We start from the raw sequence: 25,387 nt of genomic DNA, 5'->3' as shown, positions 1-25,387 counted from the left end.
AACTTATTTTTAATATCGAAATACAGACCGGTGTAATACTATAAATTAACCTCATATTCTTGTGCAAATGCTTAGTTTTCTAGATATAAGCGAGTTAACATATAGGCTAGGTTAGGTCAGGTTAGGTCAGATCAGGTCAGGTTTTCTTAGGTTATCACATGATTTCACCCATTTTAATATTTTTCCCCAACATAATATAGTATTCCCTAATACAATCAGTGAAAATTGGGGGTGAAATTTCAGTCATGCACCGGTCTTTCTCTCGCTGTTAATATGTTTTTCGTAATGTTTAGACAATTCTAAGATATTTTTCTTCTATGATGTTTCTGCCGCAAATTAAGGGTAACCGAGATATTATTTTTTCTTCAATTTTATTAGATTTGGTCAGTCACAAGTGTCGCCATTTGTTTTTACGTCTCACATAGAAGGTCTGACCACCCATCACACAGTGCTCCTCTCCTTACCTCCGTGTTAGCTTCTTAAGCGTCTATAGCGCATGTGCGACATGCGGGGGTTGGTGTGGGAGTTTCTTATTGGCTATAGCGATAGGAGACTTATAATTGGGCAAGATTTTTTGTCTTAGCCAATGAACAATATCTGGATGCGTCGAGAGCGGAGATTTGATTTCTCAGAACCAGAATAACCAGATATGGCTGAACAGGTGGAAAGAGCTGTGCCGACATTGTGATAGAGATTATTTGGTAAAATTTCACTTATGCACCGGTCTTTGTTTGGATATTAAAAATATGTTTTCCGATGTTTTTTGATAAATGTCGAGCGAATTTTATATTCATTTCAGCCGGAAATCAATAGTTTTTGAGATAACACTGCCCTACCCGTCAATCTTAACGAAAATTTTAATTTTTTCGAGTAAATCACATCAATAAAATACCAACAAACCAACAAAACAAAACAAAACCTAACCTGACCTAACACTATTTTTCTGATGATACTGTGCAATTGACGTAAAATAATCGGTAATTTTAAACCCAGTTTCAATGAAAAACAGCGGACGGTAACAATCTGAATAAGTACGGGAGCAAGCTCTATTATGGGTATTTTTGTCTCTTAATATATTTACCCCTGAAATAAAGTAAGTTATAAATATTAATATGCTGTAATTGTGACTAGGAAATTGTTAATACGGAATTAATGGCAATATCGACGATATACACCTGATTTTGCCAAGGCTTTCGGCAGCGTACCCCATGAAAGGCTGGAAATTAAACTGAAAGGGTACGGGATTCGGGGAAGCATCCTAGCATGGATTGGAGACTTTCTCCATGATCGCAAGCAGTGTGTGGTGATCAATGGTGCAAAACCATCATGTGTTTCCGTGACAAGCGGGGTACCACGGGACAGTGTACTGTATTGGGCCCGTTGTTGTTTGTTTGTTTCATAAATGACATGCCAGAAGCTATACACTCCTCCATGTAAATATTTGTGGACGATGCCAAGCTATTTAGGGAAATTAAGAACCAAGCATACTGTGAAGGGCTGCAGGAAGTTTCTCTGTAAGCTTCAAGAATGGTCGAGGAAATGGCTGCTAAAATTCAATGTCACAAAGTGCAAAAGGATGCACCTGGGACTTACCAATGGTAAGGAAGCATATCATATGTCCCAACATGATGAAGAAACTGCATTAATTGTGACTGAATGGGAAAAGGACTCATAAATGAGGTAAGTTTTAGTGACCAAGATATAAACCATATATCTGAAATATGAAGTCACTGATTTTCGGAAGATTACTTTAGGGAGCTGTACAGAATGTTCATAAGACATCAGGTAAAAGATGATCGTATATCATTATGTGTGACAAAAATAACAAAAAATAAATTAATATTTTTAATAAATCATTTCACAGTCACTAAAACAAGTGGTATTGTAACTATGTACTTTTCAGAGGTGATCTACACATTTTGTTTGTTACGTGTAGGCTTACATGTATGCAATTTTATATTAAAATGTAGCTTAGATCTGTTTGGCCCATTAACTCGCATGCACTGGTTAAGCGCACATTTTGATTACTTTCCATTCTACCATAGAGATATAAAGTCAATAATAGACTTTATTTATATTTCTATGATTCTATAGACCTTGGCTGGGAACCTGAGGCCCACCAAAATTGTTCCCAATTGCGCCCCGCACCTCCTAAGGCCGGCCCTGTTGAGGAAGTAAACTCGATATTCAGTAGAGAGAAGTTTGTCTGCCATATATCAAGAAATTACACTGATGATAACTGTTCCCCCGACCCTGTGATCTTAACTCTCTGGGTCACTTGATAACTAAAGGAATTACCGTTGTATTGATCCTCTTTAGAGTACAGCGAGTAGGCTTTTGTTTACTAATATCAATGTAAGAGTTGTAAAATGATGTTAATTTTTTACATTATTTAGTCATCTTTTCTTCAATTTTTAAGAGATTTTAGTTTATTAATGTATGATTGACAGGTTGTTTTATTTGATTTAAATTATCATATTTATTCATGATTTCTTATGCTTCTCCGCCATCGATCATACTATCCTTATTTTCTCATAACGTACTTTTTTTTTAACGGGAATTAGCTCACCCGGGCACAGGTCAAACGACCCACAACGGAGCCTGGGGGGCGAAAAAAAAGGAACGGAAAGAAATTGTAAATATAGAAAAAAAAAAAGGTTATACCGTATTAATCTACACCACGAAGATGCCGGAAAACCAGCTTTTTAAAGTGAGACAGATTGTAAGAGCAATAGAGCATGGAAACACAGATTATGGGATATCGATACTGTAAACAACTTTCTCAAGGCATAACTCCATTTATTTTGTTTATTTTATAGTTACGGAAGCCAAATAACCTTGCCTATAATTGGTTACTTAAAGGAAGTGTAAACATAAGGTATAATTTCACAATGTGGCTCACGACTTTAGCTCAGGTAAATACCGAGTACTCACACAATGCTTAGTTAATAGACTATCTCCCCTTAATAAAATTTGCTATACCAGAATCTAGCTTACTTAACTCGAGCTACAATACTTTAGGGCATAAAAACACAGATCCTGTATTTACTGTGTTAACATTTGCTAGTCTAAACAAACAAAAGTGCAAAAGTCATAAATGGTATTATATATATTTTTTTTAGTTAATTTAGTCTACTTTCAGACACCGTTAGATGAAGAAAATCACTGGTGCTGAGGAGTTATTTTATACCCTATCATCTTGTACGCTGCGATTTTGTTCGGTGGTGTTTCATCAGGTGGGAGTTCGTTCGATGGGATTTTGTTGAATTTTTTTTTTAATTTTCAAATGGAATCTGTCCACTTCATATCTTGTTGTGAAAGTGTTATTTGGTCCCTGTACCTTCTGGGATGTCGAGGAGGAAGCATCATCGCCTTGTTGTCGTTGGTGGACGCCCCAGGCCAGACTTAACCCACTACAGGTCCCGACGGCAGCATCAAGGCTCACTGGAACACAGACAGGGTTCCTAGGGAGTTGTACTTTCATTTTCGTCCATTAGTTTCGGTGTTAAGGAAACACATCTAGTTATGATAGGCTGTTTCAACACCATTGTAACTCCCAACTTGGTGGTGAAGCTTGATAAATTTGATGCGTTCAGGGACGAGGGACATTTACTTAGGATTTTTTTTAATTATGACATGTTTGAGACAGACTGCAATTTTAACAAAGATTCTCATAACAATAATTTTCTGTGCCCAGGAGCATGGCTGGTCGGTCGTGGAGAGTGGTGAGGTTACAGTTCATCTCTCAGGGCAACCTTGACAGGTTTGCGTAGAGGTAAGTCATCGGAGTGACCAGGAAATAGGGTGCCCTTTGTGGCAGTGAAGGACTGCCTCTCTCCCTGCGTGGCCCTCAGCCAGTGGTGAGCGAGGCGAGACACCTTCTCCGGGTGCAAGATGACGTTCTCCAGTAGCGGCAGCGATGACCAAAACTCCCGAACCTGGTGTAAGACAGAAAAGAAAATGGTAAAGACGAGGAGACGGGGAAAGAGTGAAAGAAGGGGAAGGAATATGAAGGGTACAGTAGTAGTGTTAGTATTGATGCCCCAAACCTTGTTAGTATAGTTTAACAATATTCCCAAACCTAACCGTATAATAAAGTGATTGGTACCCGAAACATAACAATAATAAAGTGATGCCCCAAATCTTTATCTTGATCAAGGTTCAGAGACAGGGTGCTAATAGACATTCTCTTATATATACAGTAATGGCTATTTACCGATTATATCAGAGTTTGACTTGGTAACAATGATGTTGGCTAAACATAATAAAACTACCTGTATAAATGAATAGTATCAACATTAAACTTACCTGATCCGAACTAAATCTAGCCGAATCGAACCTGACTTTGTCAAATTTACTATTGTTAAAATATAAGCAAATGGCATCTTCAATTATATAAAAAAAAATACCAATTTACAAAAGGTGAACAAATTCCAATCCCTGCACTAACGCAGCTGGGACTTCATTGATCATCTACCTTTAAAATTTATGAGAATATTATTAACAGTAGTGGGACTCGCTCACCTGGTGCCTGGAGTAGCGAGTCATGGTGGGCTCCACCGTCAGCTCCAGGTGTTGGTTGTTATGCTCACTGAAGGGCCCCCATCTGAACCCCAGTGAATCGTCGGGAGTCGGGTTTCTAAAATAGAGAAAACGAAGTTAGTTTCAGTATAATTTCCATTCAAGGGAAATTTTTTGGAAAGTATTAGTGACCGGTTATTTATTTATTTTTAGAAAGCCATAAAAGTGTAGTTTTGTGTTTTTTTTTTTTTTAATGAGAACTAAGAAGGTTTGAATATACCGAATTTCTTAAAGGAAAGCAGTGAATCAAAAAATGTAAATACAAAATTCGGGTATATTTATAGTTTTCAAAGTCTCAAACGTTTAAAAGTAGTTTATTGAAAGAGAGATCCACAGGTTTCATTCACTCAAAACTACATTCATATAAAACGTAACCAAAGCTTTACAAGGAAACATTAATGATTCACATAATGAATATATACACACACACACACACACACACACACACACACACACACATGTAAGTAGCCTGAACTAGACTAAACATCAATTTCATCATATAATCAAAGAGCCAAGTCTTCATTACATGTTATTGGACCTGTTATGTGTGTGTGTGTGTGTGTGTGTGAGTGTGTGTGTGTGTGTACTGCTCCTCTGTTAATGGCCGTGTTGTTGTGTTATCGAGGCTGAAGATTGTTATGTGATCTTGAGTGAAACGTGTTCCAGTGATTCATGTTATCTTGGGTCTCTGCATCTCTTCTCTGGCCTCCACATTTTTCCCTTAACACTTCCTTTCACTGCCAACCACCTCTTTTGTTTTCTACACCATTCCATTGTCCTCTCTCTCTCTCCTACAACCCTCCATTATCTCCAATCTAGCTACCTCTCTCATCCCATACATTGCTCTCCTGCTTCCCCCTCCTTCATCCTCCAACACTCTTCTTCCATTACCTTTATATCTCCTCTGTCCACACCACCTCCTCCTTCTCTTCCGTCACCCCACCTCATCTTGAGATTAAAACGGAGATTCGCTTTGACCACTCAAGGCTAACACCCGACTACCTAATGAGCCAAGCGCTCTACCCAGTAAGCGATGACTGCTTGGTCCCCTGCACTATTAAACACTTACTTAGGAGGTGGCATCTCTCCGGGACTCAGGGAAGGGATGGTTACTACCGACTATTCTTGGTTATTGAGTAAATGTCTCATTTCCAGAGGCTGAATTTTTAACTTTATACTTCAGAAAATATAACGTAGCATTAAACTATTTTAAGCATAGTTTCAAATATTATAAGTATGTGTTTTTTCTGTGATTTTGTTGTATTATTTCTAAATTAAAAACCATCGTGACTCTATCTGTTACAACACCAGACGAACTATATACAAATAATCAATCAACCACCTGCTCTTTCTACACCTCTAGTCCTTCCTCCATCACTCCTCCGCCACTCGCGACCAACACAATATTACCCGGTGGCAGCAAAGTTGATCCACATCTTGATGATAATATCACTCAGCCGGATGTCGTCATCTCTCTCCAACGGGGGGAAGAGCATGGCAAATTTGTAGATGTAGAACAGGTCGTCACCATGACCTACCCCTGAGGACAGTATGAGGCAAGAGTTACTGGTGGCACTGATGGCAATGGCGTCACTGGCAACACTTTTGCATTTATTAACTAAACAATGAAGACTATGTTTCCTGCTTCTGTGAAAGCTCAAATCTTAAAGCATTTCTGCCACGCGCCTGGTTATGGTAGAGTTCTTGTTCTGTATATATATTAGTCTCGCACTCAAGAGAACACATCAGTTCTCTTGAATGTTAGGTACAAACGCACATCAAGTATTAGGTGATCGAAAAGTCCCTGGACAACTGCGATAATTAACACCTACATTATCATAAGAATTACAAGTTATATTGTTAATAACAGCAGTGAGTAAGGAGTTTTCCATCACCCTGAACAGGAAACTTTTTTTCTGGCTTGTGATTCCTTATGTCTCGGAATATAAACAGCCTCTAACATTACACAGTTGTATACAACGCAACATTCATATTCACGATTAAATGAGTTACAACAAACAGAAAACTAACTAATATTAATTTACTTTAATCAGTAGGAGTTTAGTCTTGAAGCAATACGTAGTTGGCGATAAATGCCTGTGTAGTAAGTTTACTGAAGTCTGACTTTGAGAATTTATTTGTTAAATCAATACCAAATCCAAAACATAACTTTGATCCAGTAAGGTTTAATTCACAAGTAAATTATCTATTGGGAGTATCTCCAGTGAGAAAGTATCCAGTCGAAAACTGTCCCGTGGTAAAATGTCCAGTGGTTATCTAATTGGTCTGGAGAGGGAATTTTCACTTGAGGACACCACCAACTTACAGTTCATGCCAACCACTCGGTCCTTGTTCATGTCCCCTAATGAGAACTGGCCCCTGTGGTTGAAGAGGTAGGAGAACACCTTGTTGTGGGCTGGCAGTGTGCGGGCCAGGTGCTCCGTCGTCTCCTCGTGGGGCAGCCGGAAGTGTCGGTCAGTCATCATCTGCGGGGGAGTAATAATTTCTCTTAGTCTGTTAAGTATTTGAAGGTTGGTGAACTTAAATAATGATGACAATTTTTGAATTTAACGAGAGTTGGTTTAATTGTTTAACGAGGACAATCTTCCAGCTTGACAAGGAAATCTTTTGATCTAACAAAGAAAACTTTCTAATTTAACGAGAACATTCTGTCGGTTTCAATGGAGGCTTTTTACTTTAACTAGGAATAACACAATATTATCCTCTTTGTCCTGCAGGTGCTGGAGAAGCTGTGCACGCCAGCAGACCCGTCTTAATGAAACGCATTCCTAATGGACCCAATCTTTGTGGTCAAGTTAGGTTGTTCTCACCTCAGTAATAGCGGCAGCGTTGTCGACTGTCACGGTGGAGCCTCCCAGGTAATACTCGAAGATCCTCTTGGTCTGGCTTGCGATGTCCACGTCGCCAGCCTCGAACTCCAGTGAGATGGGGGCGACCACAGAGAAGTTGGCGTTGTACCCTGCCAGCGCGGCTTCGTTGAAGAATATATCTATGTATCGGAGAAAAACACATCCTGGTTATGGGTGATAATAGCAGTTACATGGAGAGAATACTAACATAATCTTCAATATCGTGAGAGAACAGGAGGACAGGCATTTGACTGGTCACTCAAAATCGTGCTTGTATTATCTTAATGGCAGCCACTTGTTCCTGGTGTTATGTACAGTATATCACATACGATTGAGATGGACAACTCATACTGTCATTGACGTGGTTCTGCCGTCACGTATCATGAGAGCTTGAAATAGGGGTAGTGTATCTGCGGTTTTTATCTGAACTTATACGTTTCAACAGTGTGTTATGGTTATACGACTACTATTACTACTAGTTAATAGAATAGGTGTAAATTCCTTTGAATATGAATATCTAGGATTCATTTGAATTTTCCCGCCAAACCGATGGGGATAATGGGCTAACGCAGACAAGGACAATACCACTTTAGAAGACAACTGAAGCGTCCTTACTATGAGTCATGAGGCTGCCGTCATGTCGCATCACCCCAGAGATGATGTCAACATCCTGGTGCCTCCCATCCTTCAGCATCTGGCGAGGGTCGTCCGGCAAGAAGTCCCCATCCACACGAGGACCGAATAGGAAAGGATGCATCCACCCTGCCTGATGGACGAAGAACACCCACTGAGACCAGAGGAAGTACTTTACTCTCACCTAATGTAGGATAATGACTTCTTACATTTTGTAAATAGAATATGATAGGATAAAATTACCGTTTACTCTCTACAAGTTAGCAGTACCCGGCAGTCCCAATGTGCCCGGAATAGGGCCGGAAAATGTACCTTAATATATCCATGTGCCCAGCACTTGTCCGGTGGACAAGATAATATTTTGAGGAAAATTTTGATATGTTACTTTTACCTTTCTCATAAATTCATGGCTAGCAAATTTCCTCCAAAATTTGTCAGTGTAAATAAATTTCAAGGTACTTGTCCGGGACAAGTAAATCTGCTCAGCTTTGCTGTATTGTATAAACTGAGTGAGCGCCTCACCATCAGAGACCAGGGTAGGGTGGTCAGGTTGTGAGTGGGCACTTCCTGCAGACACTGGAGGAAGGCTCGAGTATTGTAGAGGTCTGGACACCCAGAGACGCGTCCAACGTATTGGGCCACCTCCCTGTGGGCGCCACCCCTCGCCCATGGACACAGAGCTGCCCCCGACTGCATGATAGCCCGAGAAAACAGTCCTGCAGAAAGAGCAATGTGAATACTGCTGTTAGTCCAGTAGTATAGTCAATGGTAGTTATTGTTTAACTCCATGTAGTTTAAGTCGCCCACTTTGGCTGTGAGGGTTTAGTAACTGGTAGTGAATGGGTCAGAGGTCAATATCACTCACCTTTGCTGTGAGGGGTCAGGACCTGGTAGTGGACGGAAGCGCCCCCGGCACTTACACCGAAGATGGCCACCTTGTTTGGGTCACCGCCGAATGTATGGATGTTGTCGTGTACCCAACGGAGTGCCAGCGTCTGGTCCTTGAGCCCGAAATTGCCAGGGATGACCTCGTCCTCCGTCGAAAGGAACCCTGCGGGGAACAACCTCCTGAACACAATACTGTAATTCACTGGTACACTCGGAAACCATATTCTCTAGCCCACCTCGGTCGTGCTGGAGATTAGTAGTGTCCTTTCTGGACGGGGGCCCACTCTAACTATCACGAGGCAACACACGCACCAACACACACAGTCATAGTACGGCTGTATAGATGATATTATGTATAAATATTGTATATGGCATTATATACTCTGCATTATCTTCATTATATATGAACACGAAGAAAAATTACCATAGGTTGTAGTTACGAAAGTATGGATGGAAATAAACACTTCCAAACCACCCAGTGAATCCAAACAACGTTTACAGCGCTTGTGGCCAGACCACGATGATTCCACCACACCCCATCTATATCTTTATTTCCCATCATTCGCGTAACTATATGAAAAATCGTGTATAATTTAACTACATATTTCAAAATCCTTAAATTACATGTGGATCAGTCACTCCTCATTTGACACACTTATTGTGTAACACTTTGACCATCCCACCTGGGCACATGGAGGCCCACGGTAACTCTCACGGGGCAACATCCTTGCATTTGTTGAGAAGATTTAAATATATGTTATAATATATATATATATATATATATATATATATATATATATATATATATATATATATATATATATATATATATATATATATATATATATATATATATATATATACATAATTTCCTTCACCCTAGCAAACTAATTAGCATAGCATAACCAAACAGCCTCGCAAGGACCAATAGGTCTGCATATAATGTGTGTGCACGCACTAAAATTACCTAGTATATTTTACTAATGTCTCATTTTCCATGGGTTTTCTTACAGTTTGGCTGTGAGTTTTCTATTTTGTCTACCTGCTAGTTCAACAGGACTGCTAACCATCCTCCCAGCAACTCATATGCCATTCCAGACCCACAGCCTATATGTATGGTGCAAGACCGCAGTCCAATACATACAAGTCAGGCAGTCAAGCTTTGGTTTGAGGCGCACCCGCAGATTCTTCTATTGGACTGGCCCCCTAAAGGAGCCGAATGTAATCCAATAGATATGGGCGTATATGGTTGTTGAATGGGATGTTGAGGAGAAAACGAGTGAGGCACTGAGGCAGTGAGGAGACACGCACATAATGTGTGGGAGGGAATAAGGAGGAGGCCGAACATCTGCAGCAATCTGGTAGATTCCATGCCCACCAGATTGCATGAAGTTATAGCAGCAGATGGAGGTTGGACACGGTATTAACCTGTGGTCAAGAATTAAATCTCCGCCCACGACGGTGCCTTGTAGGGGGTGGCTGGGGAGTTTGCTCTCTGGTGTAACCTCGTTGGGGCCACATAGACTTCGTTTCTTAACTCTCGCGAATTTGTCCAGGTATTTTACTAGGTGGTTTTACGTCACTTTGCATAAATATGCTTACAAAATCTATGCATTAATATGCATAACTCTTGGGAATCTGTCCAGACGTTAAATATATGTTATATATTACAATAATCACATAGATATGTTTACAATGTTTATGCATAATAAATGTGAAAAATATTTTTGGGGTTTCAATTAACCAATAGTCATGCCTAAAAAACAATCTTGATGCTCTACGCGCATGTACTGTATGTGTTAAATAACGAGTAACTGATCCACATTATCTTGGTAAATAAAGAAATGAAAAGCAAGCACTTAGCCATATGGATATAGTTACACGGAAGAAGGGAAATAAGGATGAACCATGGTTTTGATGGAAACAATGTGCTCTGGGACGATGCTCACAATGACGAATGGGAGAAACCTCTTTATGAAACATCTTACCTACTAAGGATGAAGCTTAATGTTGCAGAACAAACACACACACACAGTGTAACTTTGTGTGACGCGTTGGCTGACTTGGGGTGGGTTTGAGCGAACCTTACACTTGATATTACAATTTATGTATCCATCCTGTCCATAATTTACAACAATAACTGTATGGTAAAAGTTACAATATTATACTAATAACACTGTCATGTATTGATACTATGACTACTTACCAAGATACAGATCAAGATGAACATAACATGATACTGATAGTGAAACCTGGAAGGGTTCATATCATAATTTGTGTGTTCGTACTTATGTTGCCCCGTGAGAGTTACCGTGGGCCTCCATGTGCCCAGGTGGGATGGTCAAAGTATTACACTAAGTGTGTCAAATGAGAAATGACTGATCCACATATAATTTAAGGTTTTTGAAATATGTAGTAAAATTAAACACAATTTTTCATATAGTTACGCGAATGATGGGAAACATCGTGGTCTGGCACACACACACACACACACACACACACACACAATCGCTGTAAACGTTGTGTGGAGTCACTGGGTGGTTTGGAAGTATTTATTTCCATTAATACTTTCGTAACTACAACCTATGGTATTTTTTCTTCGTGTTCATATATAAAGAAGATAATGCAGAGTATAAAATGCCATATACAATATTTATACATAATGTCATCTATACAGCCGTACTATGACTGTGTGTTCGTGCGTGTGTTGCCTCGTGATAGTTAGAGTGGGCCCCCGTCCAGAAAGGACACTGTTCTAACCTCCAGCACCAACCCCTGTGGGCTAGAGATTATGGTTTCCGAGTGTACATGCTAAACGTCGTATCACACCCATGATAGTTTGTTTAACCTATGCTTACCAGAACTAGCTTAACGTAATCTAAGTATAGCTTGGCCTAATTTCATTGAGCCTAATTTAAGCTAACCTAGGCTGGCTTAATCTAACCTAGCCAAATTTAAATTAACATACCTTAGCTTAGCCTAACCTTACCAACCTTAACGCAACCTAACCTAGCTTAAGATAATTTACCTTACCTTAACGTGCCCTACCCTAACCTACATTAACCTAAGTTACTCTACCCTATCCAAAGTTAACCTAATTTACCCTACCATATCCTACCCTAACTAACCCTACCCTATCCTACCCTAACTAAATCTGTCCTTATCTATAAGAAAAATATTCTGCCTTACAGTGAAATATAATTTATTTACGTGTACCCAACCTAACCTACCTACGAGAGAGAGAGTCTAATTCACGAAGACTGAGACAGGGGGACTTTTCTCTCTCATACACTCTGTGCACACGTAAATATATTATTCCTCACTATAAGCCGGAATATTTTAATTAAATTTAATTTTCAACATGTCTCCAATATCGAATGATTTATGAAATAGAATCGACTCGACTTTGCCAAAATATATTAAGAGATTCAGAAATGACAACATCCGTTCTTGATATGTATTTGTTTTTGAGTGATTGTTTAATTGTATTCGTTTTGCTTACATTCGTGTCTATTTACATTTATTTTATTTTCCAGCATTCTTGTACATGTACTCACCGAATATCCCGATGCGGTACTGTATGCTGACGACCACCACGTCGTTATTCATCAGGTAGTGTGGGGAGCCCATCTTCCCGTCCCCGGCTATGAACCCGCCACCGTGGATGGACACCAACACTGGCAGACCTTCGCCCACCTTGACAGTCTGAGGTGAGGAAGATCCTATGGATGACTAAGCGTGTTTTGGGTTTGTATTAAAGATGATGAAGACAGTTATAACCCATGAAGAAAGAGAAAGAGTATTTCAACTCGTCAAGATCTTACGCTTAAAACAGAAGCATGCAACCAGTAAATTGTTACACAGTGACTAACAAAGGAAACTAAATGAGGTCATTGAACACTATATCTGCATAAACTTACCCAGGTTAATAAGGTTAATAAAAAGGTCAGAGTAAGGATATAACTGGAAATTATATTGATTGGAATAATTAAAACGATAATAATAATCATGAAAATAGTAATAATTGTTATCATGGTAATAATAATGAAGGTGATAATACTAACATTACTGCTAATATATAATTATATGTATCTTGATACGAATTAAAAATATTACGGTAATAATAACAAAGACGACCACTTACCAGCGTTTAAGATACGATAATTTCCCTCATGATAACAGTAAGACTCACTGTGGCTTGCCCTGAGAACACATCTAACTGGTTCACTCAGACAACTAGTAGGATACCAACCTACGAACCTTAAATAATCTGAGTCTAGATGTGTGTGTGTGTGTGTGTGTGTGTGTGTGTGTGGATTCTGAAGACTTCGTACATTAATACTAACTTTAAATAGAAGCTTTGGGAGCGTCTCACTTAAACAACAACTTGGTAATACTTTAATAACAAGAATAGCGTCGAAACTATACATAGGCTCTATTATAACTGTAATTGTTCTCTTTTTCCACAAGGGGATTATTTTGCGAATCTGTGAGAGTCGTCACTGACCTGTGGGGTGAACACGTCGAGGTAAAGACAGTCTTCTGACCCCACAGGGGAGAGTTCACCACCCATCATGTTTTTCAGCATATCCACCTGCGGGCAGGATGAGGCATGGCTCTTCCCCTCCCTCACGCCCTGCCATCCTTCCGAGGCAACGGGATCCTGCAAGAGTCACATCTGTTAAAAACTGTAAATAGATTCGTCATCTTATACACTTTTCCCTCATAGTATAGTCAGCGTGGTCATCGTCGCTGTTGTAAGTGTAGCTATAGTGTTGTTTATGTTAATTCGTTCGTCCAACTCTGGTTAAAACTTCACTAAACTCTCATGTTTACTTCCTTACTTACCCTCCTCACTACTTGACAGCTTACTACCTAAATCCTTGCAGGCATTTCATGACCTGCTTTACGTTCAGCATCACACAACTACACTATCATCAACACTATCACTTTTAGGTATGGCTCCCGGTAATCGTTGTCCCCCTCTTTTTCTTTTTCTTTTTTTACCTTTTTTCACCCAAACTTAAAAAAGTAATGCCGAAGTGCACACCCGCAAAGTCCCTTTAGTGTGCATGCAAAGTTTCAGGCTTCTAGGTTTCATGGTCTTGGAACTACAGCACTGACACACACACACACACACACACACACACACACACACACTCTTTTATTAAAATACAATATTGTTCATACGCTTTCCTTACTCCTACAGTATATTAAAACGAACCGCATTACCTTAATACAGAATAAATCGGGTATTACTATGTCCTGTACAGTATACATGTATATTTCAAATAAGAACATAAGAATGGAGGAAACTGCAGCTGGCCTATTGGCCCATACTGGGCAGTCCCGTTTACACCCAACCCCTATTGCTCATATAAGCATCCAACCTAAGTTTGAAGCTCTTCAGCGTATTCGAGTTAATGATGATATTTGGTAACTTGTTCCATTCATCCACTACTATGTTTCCAAACCAGTGTTTACCTATTTCACTCCTAAATCTAAATTTGTCTCATTTAAAACCATTGTTACGAGTTCGATCCTGGTTGGATAGTTTGAGTACCTTTGTAATGTCCCCTTTGTTTAGCCCTGACTTCCACTTATACACCTCTATCAGGTCGCCCCTTGCTCAACGTCTCTCGACGGAGTGCAAATTAAGATGCTTTAACCTGTCTCTATACTCAAGGTTCCTAATGCCCGGGATTAGTCTTGTCATTCTCCTCTGAATTCTTTCCAATGATTCTATATCCATCCTGTAATACGGTGACCAGAACTGAACTGCGTAATCCGGGTGTGGTCTCACAAGCGCAAGATACAGTTTTAGGATGACCTCGCTAATCTTGTAACTAACACTCCTTTGTATGAACCCAAGTACTTTATTAGCCTTGTTACAAGCAAAAGCCATACCTCTATGCATACAGTATATTTCTGTATATTTATGTACCTTTATGTGATAACTTTAATGTTACTATTTATGGTTATTTTTAACTTAAACAAATCCATTGTAGTTTACACCAAACTGACCTTGAACCTCAATTCACCCACAGGAGGCTTGGCAAAGGGGATGCCATAGTAGGCGTGGAAGGTCTTGCCATTTCTAGATTCTTCCTTGACTCCGGAGATCCTACCCAGCAGTGTCGTGATGACTGGCACCTCCCTCTGCTCCTCCTGCTGCTCTTTGTACTGCTGCGCCATTGTCAACCCCGCCACCACCACCAGCAGGCTAGCCCACATCCTCATCCTATACGTGAATGACTTCAATTAACTGCAAAGATACTGATTCTCTCTCTCTCTCTCTCTCTCTCTCTCTCTCTCTATATATATATATATATATATATATATATATATATATATATATATATATATATATATATATATATATAGAATATATATGCTGATAACACACACAAGTTCCCCGCGCTTTCGTGTAATTCACATCTTCAGGGGTGAGTACAGACTAGTCTGTACTCACCCCTGAAGATGTGAATTACACGAAAGCGCTTGGGAACTTGTGTTTTCTTCTTTCAGTGGTTATCAGCATATATATATATATATATATATATATATATATATATATATATATATATATATATATATATATATATATATATATATATATATATATATATATATATATATATATATATATATATATATATATATATATATATATATATTACAATAGGGCCTAAGCATAATAAGTCATCGTTTGCTTAACCGCAAATCATTCTGGGAGAAATCCGGGGTTACTTTCGTTCAATATGCGGTGGTGTGTGTTAATTTCCGAGAGTAATGTTAAAGGAACAGTTTAAAGTGATCCTTGATCGAAAACATTGAAGTTGATGAACAAAGGCGATGATTTATATGTAAGTGTTTTTCTGCTAAGACACCCAATTCAAAAGTTGGTTTGAGTAGAAGGTAAGTCACCGAAAATGAATCCTCGCTCGCCAATCAAAACCATCAACACGGCCATAACATAATTCTATGACAGCTAGCCAGTGAACAGTGGGTTATAGCCTATCATATACTGCAGTACAGTTATATGTTATCAGTTCGTGAATCCAATTCATTATTTATCTTTACAGTATTTTATAAACATTTAAACCTTGCAGACGGCCCATAAATAATGGAATGGCAATGACAATTTTGTATTGAGTTATTGATTTCACTTAGTTGAGGACAAAATATCCTCGAATGCCAGCAACCCCTACCTACACCACCATTTAGCATATATATTTTTTTCTTTAATCCTCTTCGCCACTGATCGGCTCATTGTTTTATTTTTACTTATATCTTACACAGCATTACAACTGTGGTTCAGTGGTAAATAAATATATGGTACAGTAACACAACTCACCTGCTATTCACTGGTACACAACCGTAGCTATGAGCTTGGATACTACTGAATCATGCAAGTACAGTGAGGCCACTGAGGCTGCCAAGGGTTTTATCAGTGTTCAAGGTTACTTCTCTCTCTCTCTCTCTCTCTCTCTCTCTCTCTCTCTCTCTCTCTCTCTCTCTCTCTGTTAATTAAGACTAATCTAAATTCAAAATCTTATTACAGGTGGTTGGTGTACAAGATCGATGTACTGTACCAGATGTGAAAGCAAGATGGCCAGATGACCTCAGCGACTGTTCTCTACTGTCAACCACCCCACAGCTCACACCTTCATGACAGCCACCTTATTAAGCACAAATTTACTTGTACAATTAAGAAAATATTTAAAAGTACAGTAAAGTAATATTTAAGAACGTATAAGTAAGCCTCGAGTCAAGCCACACAGATTAAAAAAAAGGTAGATATATTGTGTAATGGTTGGCACTTGTATCAAGAGAATATAATGTTGGCTCATTATACAATATACTGTTTGTTCATAATCAAATAAACCCTGAATAAATTTGACATCTTTTATATTCCGATTTGGGAAAAGTAGAATAATAATGATCTTGTAAACTGAACTCGAAACCTGAAGGTGAGGTGTAAAGTACATAGACCCTCCGTGATGCCAACATGATAGCCTATGTATACTTATCACTAATTGATATCCAAGTGCCAGCCTACGTAGAACTGTTACAAACTAATATCTCGGTTCAGTGTAGTTATTACAAGATGTACATCATCAAAAATGCATCTTTATGGTGGTGTTAGACAATGACCCCTCGGACTAAGGATTTTGACCTCGCAGAGAACAGGTGTCGGGGGATTCGTTAATTCATCGGCCATGTCCGTAAGATACGTTTTTGATTCTGTATACATACTATACTGTATTATTTGAAAGTAATGTGCACATAGTACATGAAAGTAAAGTAGGGATTTTACTTACGGAATGTTGACAATCTGGGCACTGCACACCAATTGTTGAATGGAAGTCAGTTTTGCCTAAAATTTAGAAAAAAAATCCCTGTAAAATTAAATAATCTAATTATAAATTTACTATTCTGTACAACACACAATGTAAATTAACTTAGTTGTAGAAAAAGCTAAAGACTTTGAAATCCAATGGTCATATTTAAAGTTGCAAAGTTTTTAAATGAAATAATTTGATATTTGACCTAAAGTACAGTGGGTGTATCTTGCAAAACTGTCCTGGGGGCCAAACACCAGCCTAGGACAGATGTGTGAAGGGTGTTGAACGGTGTAAACATAGCAAATATCACACCCCTGCCCAAAAGGCTAATAAATTGACAAGTGGTGAAAGTGATGAATACTGAAGACTTATTCACTAGGATAAATTTAGAAATACCCCCCCTGTACTGGTCTGTACTGTACCAGGTCAAAATTATTCACAAAGTACAAGACTTCCATTATTAGATCAAACTAAACCTTGTGTATGACCGAAACTTGACATAAGATAGACAAAATCATTAAGGTCTAGTGTAATAAACTAACCTTGAGTAGAGTCCACTATAAACGTTGAATTAGGAAATGCTTAATAGATTGTGAAAATGGCAGATACATTCAGTGATGGAGGCATCATCACTAGAAAAAAATGTTAGCATAGTGGTTATGTGATTCTCTAGATATGAGAAAAATGTTATCTAGTGTGACGTTCCCAACCATTGCAAGTTCTGATTTTCTCCTACACTAATAAAGGTTTTAATTGATGATGGACTACCTGAATGTCTAAACTTAAGTACCTACTTGGCAGCACAGGTATAACCTAAGGAACAATAACGCAATTTGACAAGTTCTTTTGTAATCTTTCTGTATCAAACTTCTGGACTATTATTGCGAACTAACTTATGTAGTATAATATAAATAAAATGAAATTAAACTATACAATTACTTTTATTTTTCAAGAGTTCCTGTCTACAAAACCTAATACCGTGTACTACATGGTTAATCTTGCAATATTAAACATGGTCTTAAAGCATAAAGATACCATTAAGAGGAAGTATATGTAAATATCTTATTTTTCGATACTATCCATCTATAAAAAGCTAAAATACTACATTGCTGGTCTTGGTAAATATACAGTAAACATGGTCTTCTTGATAAAATATAAGTTACTGTACCTTGTATTATAAATTGGTCTGTAAATGAAGAGTTTATGAAGTGGAGATCATGCAACACTGCAGTAGCCCTCCTCCTTTATCCGGGCTGGGGACCGGCATGTCCAGTTGAACAAGGCGGAGTTACTACTGTGTATCTACTTCTAACTATGGTGATGTTAATATTACAAAAATAAGTTTTACCTTTACCACCTCCAGGAAGCACCTTGTTGTGGGTCCACAGTCAGCCAAATAATCCTGGAATACAAAAAGTTTTAGACAATGTTCACAAATTCCTTACATATAGACATTATATACTGTCACAAGTACTTTACCTGTTGGGTAGGGTTTTTGTCCTGCCAGACGTTCGCCTCAACCATTCATCTGAGCCAGCCAGCCGTTCACCTCAGACAGCCACACAATCAAAGATTTAAAAAGACCCTCAGGGCGTGTGAATGAGAGGAAGGGTTTGTGAATGGACAGGAGGGTGTGTGGATGGGAGGAAGGGTGTGTGGATGGGAGGAAGGGTGTGTGGATGGGAGGAAGGGTGTGTGGATGGGAGGAAGGGTGAGTGGACAGGAGGAAGTGTGTGTGGATGGAAGGAAGGGCGTGTGGATGGAAGGAAGGGCGTGTGGACGGGAGGAAGGGCGTGTGGATGGTAGGACCTCCCATCCACACACACACACTCACTTCCATGCAGACACCTTCCGTCCCACCCACACACCCATCCTCCCACCCACCTAACCATCCCTCCTACCCACCCAACTCTCTCACCCAGTCAACCCTACCACCTACCTACCCACACCCTCCCATCTACCCATCCAACCCTCCCACCCACACCTTCCCTTCCACCCACCCCCTACCCTCCCACCCACCCACCCACCCTCCTTCCCTCCCACCCACACCCCCTTCCCCTCGCTCACCTCCAGGCAGCTTCTCGTTGTGGGTCCACAGTCAGCCACACAAACCTGCAATAGAAAAAGTTTCAGACTATGTTCACACACACACACTCACACACACACACACACTTTATCTCCTTGGGCTGCAGAATCGTCCACCAGCATAAGGGACCCTCGTTCAGCCTCTTCAATCCATACCTGAAATAAAAGGCATAATGTACAGTACTGTACTTAAATATCTTCTGATGTTTACTTATTTTGTATTGATGCAAGTATGACCCTTCAGTATGATGCTGACCACTAGAGTACAGCCCTGGGAGTATAGTGATTTAATCCATCGAGTATAACTTAATCCTTACAATATGCAGGGCTATGGAGTCGGAGTCGGAGTCGGAGTCGAGGAGTCGGAGGAAATTTCGGCTTGTGGAGTCGGAGTCGGTAAAATTGTCCAGACTCCGACTCCGACTCCGACTGAAGCTATTCTGTTCCTAAGAACAAATATATGAACTCAGGCATATTCATTGCAGTGATTCCACTGATCCCACTAATTTTCTTAAATTATTAAAAGAATTTATTTCCATTTTATAAGCATTATTATGAATTTATTGTAGCAGGCACAGTATAGCACTATAATTTTGGACGATAGTCTTGTAGGGGTATCGAGTGTTAATGTTGTCTAGCACTCAGGATGGAAGGAAACTCTAATGTGGTTTTCTTGTATAATATATAAGTTATATGATAGACAGTCTGGTGCTGGAGGTGCCGTGTGGTGAGGGGCTGCACGGTAGAAGACGTTCGGTGAGTCGCTTGTTGAAGGAGGTAGATGTGCAGGAGCTTCGTTAGAGAAGATGTTGCCTGTTGCTGGCCTCCTGATTGAATGAAATGTTAACAGCGTGGAGCTTGCTGGAGGAGATGTTGCTTGTTCAGGAAAATGGGCAGAATGAGAGTTGGTTGGTGAGGAAGTTCAGGGAAGGACAGCTGGTGGGTCGCCATGCTCGCCCGGCGGGAGCGAGGACCGCCAGGCAGGCGGAGGAGAGGCGAGGGTCGCCAGGCAGCGGCAGAGGAGGAGGTGTTGCTAGTTCAAGAAGAATGGTCAGAATGAATCTCGATACGATACGATACGAAGTCTTTAGTTAAGAGGTGAAAGAAGATTATTAGGGGTTGAAGGAAAAGTGGTGAAACTGAAATACAGTAGGAGTACTGTAGAAAGAATCTGGGCTCAACCAGATCGCTTCATCTTTCTTATTGGTGTTTTGTCTTTGTTCTGCTCCCTTGGGTCGTCAGACCTTTGTATTAATATTGGTTTATTTATATAATGCTGCTTATTATTATTATTTTTATTATTGTTGGAGTTAGTGAGCCCGCCCAGGTCCTTGTGTAACTGGGAGGGTAGTCACATTTTTTTTTTTTGAGGTGTTAGTTAAGTGTTAGTTGTGTTAGTCTAAAGGTACACTGTATGGAGAGGCCTGCCAGGTTCTTAGTGGAGCTGGTAGGTCACTCTCATCTTTATTCCTCTATTAATGTTTTATGTGTAAATGTGTATATTGGGGCAGGAGGTGGTTCAATTACTTCTTCCTGGCTGATGTAGCTGGGAGGGTAATCACATTATTATTATTATTATTATTATTTATTTTATTTTTTTTTTTGAGTTAGTGAGCCCGCCCAGGTCCTTGTGTAGCTGGGAGGGTAGTCACATTTTTTTTTTTTTGCTAAGATGTTAGTTCAATGTTAAATGTTAAATGTTAAATATTAGTTATGTTAGTCTAAAGGTACACTGTATGGAGAGGCCTGCCAGGTTCTTGTGGAGCTGGTAGGTCACTCTCATCTTTTATTCTCTCTATTAATGTTTTATATGTATATTGGGGCAGGAGATGGTTCAATTACTTTCTTCCTGGCTGATTTAAACCAACTGTGTTCTTGGAATTCTTCGTTGTCTATATTATTTATCCAGTTGATAAAGAACGACAGGCAAGAATAAGATTATCAAAAATAAAACGCTTTAAGAACCTTAGCATTAATAACAAAAGAAAGATTTATATTGCCCTTGTCAAATCAATTATGGACAACCCACCCATCCCATTGAACACCCTTAGTAAAACGTGCATTAAAAGGTTACAAACAGTACAAAATATAGCCCTCAGATTTATATATAACATAAAATATACAGACCACATCAATAATGAACAGCTACACAAGAGAGCAAACCTCCTAGCAATCAATGTAGATATACACAACAAAGCTGTAAATATTTGGAAAAAAGTGACTGAACTTAACACAGAATGAATCTCAATGGAGAGACAGAGCTTATATACCCTCCCAGCTATATCAGCCAGGAAGAAGTAATTGAACCACCTCCTGCCTCAACATACACATTTCTACATAAAACATTACTAGAGGAATAAAGATGAGAGTGACCAACCAGCTCCACTAAGAACCTGGCAGGCCTCTCCATACAGTGTACCTTTAGACTAACACAACTAACACTTAACTAACACCTCAAAAAAAAATAAAAAATAAAAATGTGACTACCCTCCCAGTTACACAAGGACCTGGGCGGGCTCACTAACTCCAACAATAACAAATAATAATAATAAGCAGCATTATATAAATAAACCAATATTAATACAAAGGTCTGACGACCCAAGGGAGTAGAACAAAGACAAAACACCAATAAGAAAGATGAAGCGATCTGGTTGAGCCCAGATTCTTTCTACTCCTACTGTATTTCAGTTTCACCACTTTTCCTTCAACTCCTAATAATCTTCTTTCACCTCTTAACTAAAGACTTCGTATCGTATCATGAGTCATGTGGGAAAACCCGAGAAGTAGCCGGTGACTAGTTCCGTTGCTAAGATACGGTAACATCTGGGGACAGCTCTCGCTTGGTTGCTAGGGGAGGCGGCACATTGGAATGCGATACGCAGTTGTAGGGGAGACGTCCACTACAGTCTCTTCTTTACCATTTGAAATTTTGAATTATATCAAATTTTGTTTCGTTGAAAACTGCACAGAGGCTCTCAGCTACAAAACAATTAGCTACAACCTGTTTTTGGTGAGATTAAGGCAAATTTAATTTAATAACTTAATCATGTAAGGTTTATCCATTTTCCTTAATAAGGTATTCATTTCTTTAATGTACATAAATATATAACCTTACTTTAAAAGGAATTGTAGGATCATCATTTAGATCCACATCAGATTATGAGCTTAAACAAAATTCATATGCTGAGATCGAACTTTTAGATATACATGTAAATGGTGTTTTCTAGTTAATATCTTGAATTCTTAATAAATTTATTTTTCTTTTGATTGAAACTGAAAGTCAAGCCTATCATCTTTTTGTAGTTCTTAAATATCGTCCAGATCATTAATAAAGCAGTATAGCCACGGTGTTTTACTTTTTACCTATGCAGGTTACAACATACAAATTACAATTAGGATGGTAGAAATAGTTGTTACAAATAGGCCAAGGAGTCGGAGTCGGAGTCGGAGTCGGAAGCATAAAAATTTGAGGAGTCGGAGTCGGAGTCGGAGTCGAAGGTTTCGTCTTCGACTCCACAGCCCTGGTGGAGCGACCTATAATACCAGGCGTGGAACCAGTACTGGTATGATTACCTGGGAAGTATGACATCTGCTCATCAAGAGAAATGTAATGAAAATAATAGTTGTTCTTCTGATGAAGGCCAACTCTTTTTGTAATGTAACAGGTGATGTTATACTCTAACAGGTGGTGCAGTCTGAGGTGTTTGGTGTTATAAGTTAGAAGGAATGACCGAGGTAAGGAGGTCAATGTTTGTTATGAGGAATGAGTATGTTAATGACACGCAATTAATGTAAGACGTCTGTTGTTGAGCAGTGTAACTAAAATCATAGTTGTTCTTCTGAGGAAGGCCAACTCTTCTGGTATTCTGACGGGAGGCATTATGTTTTAAAAGGAATAAATTAGTTAAGACATGTTATTGTTTCACTCTTCTTCCCCTTATCGATTTGTTCAATGAAAAACCCAACCCAATGCCTAGCTTACTCTGCCCGCTACCTAACGAGTTACATACTGCCCAGAGGGGGTCTGGTGGCAGCAACCCTTAAAATTAAGACTATAGTTAAGTTATCCCCTTAGAATTAGTGACCCCAGAATCTGGCAGTATAGGGGTTCTGTGTGAACAGCAACAGCAGCTGTATTCCAAAATGAAAATCATCAAAACCAGCTTCTGCTACCACCAATACTGGTACAACCACCCCCATCACAATCACTACCACCTCCACTGCTACCACCACCACCTCCTCAATACCTCTTCCTTCACCCACCAACAAGGCACCCTACAAAACCCCTTCCATCCTCCACCAATGAGGCACCCTACAATATCCCTTCCATCCTCTACCAATAAGGTACCCCACAATACCTCTTCTATCCTTCACCAACGAGGTATCCCAGAATACCCTTTCCATCCTCCATCAATGAGGCACCCTACAATGACTCTTCCATCCCCCAACGATGCACCTTACAATACCCCTTCCATCCTCTACCAACAAGGTACCCCACAATACCTCTTCCGTCCCTCACCAGCAAAGCACCCTACAATAACTCTTCCATCCCCCACCAACAGAAAAAAGTGAAAGTAGGTCCCATAGGCATGACTGCCCGTTAGGGACAGTATGGATACAGCACACTGTACGGTATACAAAGCCTTCAGTACAAAAGGAGGCGGCATGGCCGGTACTGCACTCGACCACTTTCACTTCCCCAGGTTGCAAACTTAGGAACCCATTTACAGCTGGATGAACTGGGAGTGGTCAAGTATCGAATTACCAATACCCGCAACTGGAGGCTAGCACTGTATCCACATTACCAACGAGGCACCCCACAATAGTTTGAGTAATGTAGGCTCTCAAAACAGCTAGAAAAACTAGCTGCCTTTCCATAGACCAGAGTTGTCTGCTTTGTCAAAATGATTTGGACCATGGCAATACATTTTGTCATAAAATGAACCATAGAAAACACTATTATGAACTGCAAGCTTTCATGCTTAACTGCAGTAAAAAATGTGTTGAATATTATTTAAATTATATAATTGAAAACAAAAGATAATTAAAAATATTACTATTTCCAGATGCACATTAAAAGAGAGAGAGAGATATGCTGGATCCTGACTGCAGTCTACCAATTGAGTACCCCTGCTCTAAGCTATCCTCCTCTCAGATAAACAAGACAAATTGCTCACTAGCCTGTAAACAAACAATACCTATTGAGAAGTCTATTTTGATAATACCGTACTGTATATCGAAGAATTCTACGACAAAGTACCTTTAACTGAAACAGCAGCAATCTGAATCAAGAAAAAACTATCAATAACATTTCTAGTGGCAAATACAAACACTGAGACAAGCAGTGCCAGAGTATAGGACATTGATGGGAATGCTGGAGTTGTAGTTCACTCAGTGTAGCAGTGTTGGAGTCACAGTAATTAATGCAGCATCACTAAGAGATGCACCTGCAGTGGCAGCAAGAAAGAGGGTTAATCTGGTAATGACTTTGGGTGAGGCATTTCTTCTCCAGACTTCTCTCTGAGGACTAGGGTGGTGCCAAGAAAACTATATTGATTGTTTGACTAAATCCAGCCAGCAATATTGGGAGTAAGCATGGGTTGTAATTCACAGACTTGATGAGTAAATGAGTGTCCTAAGATTGATGTTGATCCTTACAGGGCCCAGGTTTAAAGGAGGCCCATAAACTAATGTTGCAGTCAAATTATTCAAATAAAAAAATTAACCATTAGATAACAGGAGTGCTGACATATAACCATGGCCAACAAGAATGATAAACACAAGAAGGAACACACACACATTGGACATGGGACTGCCTAGCTAGCAGATGCTATTATACAGGGATCAACTTACTGACATAGCTATATTAATGGGTTTTACAATACTTTAGGTACTGTACTTCAATGACTCCATGAAAATAAACAAAGCAATATTAATGCAGCAAAATAACTTAAGGTACTAATTTATGTTGTATGTACTGAC

At 39.5% G+C, this 25,387-nt stretch overlaps 1 protein-coding gene across 1 annotated transcript; it reads right to left on the bottom strand.

Moving 5' to 3' along the window:
• Positions 1 to 1,832: 1,832 nt before the first annotated feature.
• On the bottom strand, positions 1,833 to 16,419 carry LOC121874570 (venom carboxylesterase-6-like). Its single transcript, XM_042378767.1, has 12 exons — positions 16,330 to 16,419; positions 14,997 to 15,213; positions 13,480 to 13,635; positions 12,530 to 12,677; positions 8,950 to 9,135; positions 8,607 to 8,800; positions 8,067 to 8,217; positions 7,413 to 7,591; positions 6,908 to 7,067; positions 5,992 to 6,121; positions 4,525 to 4,639; positions 1,833 to 3,938 (listed from the first exon to the last, which is right to left on the bottom strand). Exons 2-12 carry the CDS (start codon positions 15,210 to 15,212, stop codon positions 3,732 to 3,734), a joined length of 1,842 nt encoding a protein of 613 aa, XP_042234701.1. The 5' UTR covers position 15,213; positions 16,330 to 16,419; the 3' UTR covers positions 1,833 to 3,731.
• Positions 16,420 to 25,387: the final 8,968 nt, after the last annotated feature.

This window comes from Homarus americanus, unplaced genomic scaffold, assembly GCF_018991925.1.
Source record: "Homarus americanus isolate GMGI-L3 unplaced genomic scaffold, GMGI_Hamer_2.0 scaffold34360, whole genome shotgun sequence".
Classification (NCBI taxonomy): domain Eukaryota; kingdom Metazoa; phylum Arthropoda; class Malacostraca; order Decapoda; family Nephropidae; genus Homarus; species Homarus americanus.
The sequence above is the reverse complement of the archived record's forward strand: the minus strand, read 5'-3'. Positions and strand labels throughout refer to the sequence as shown.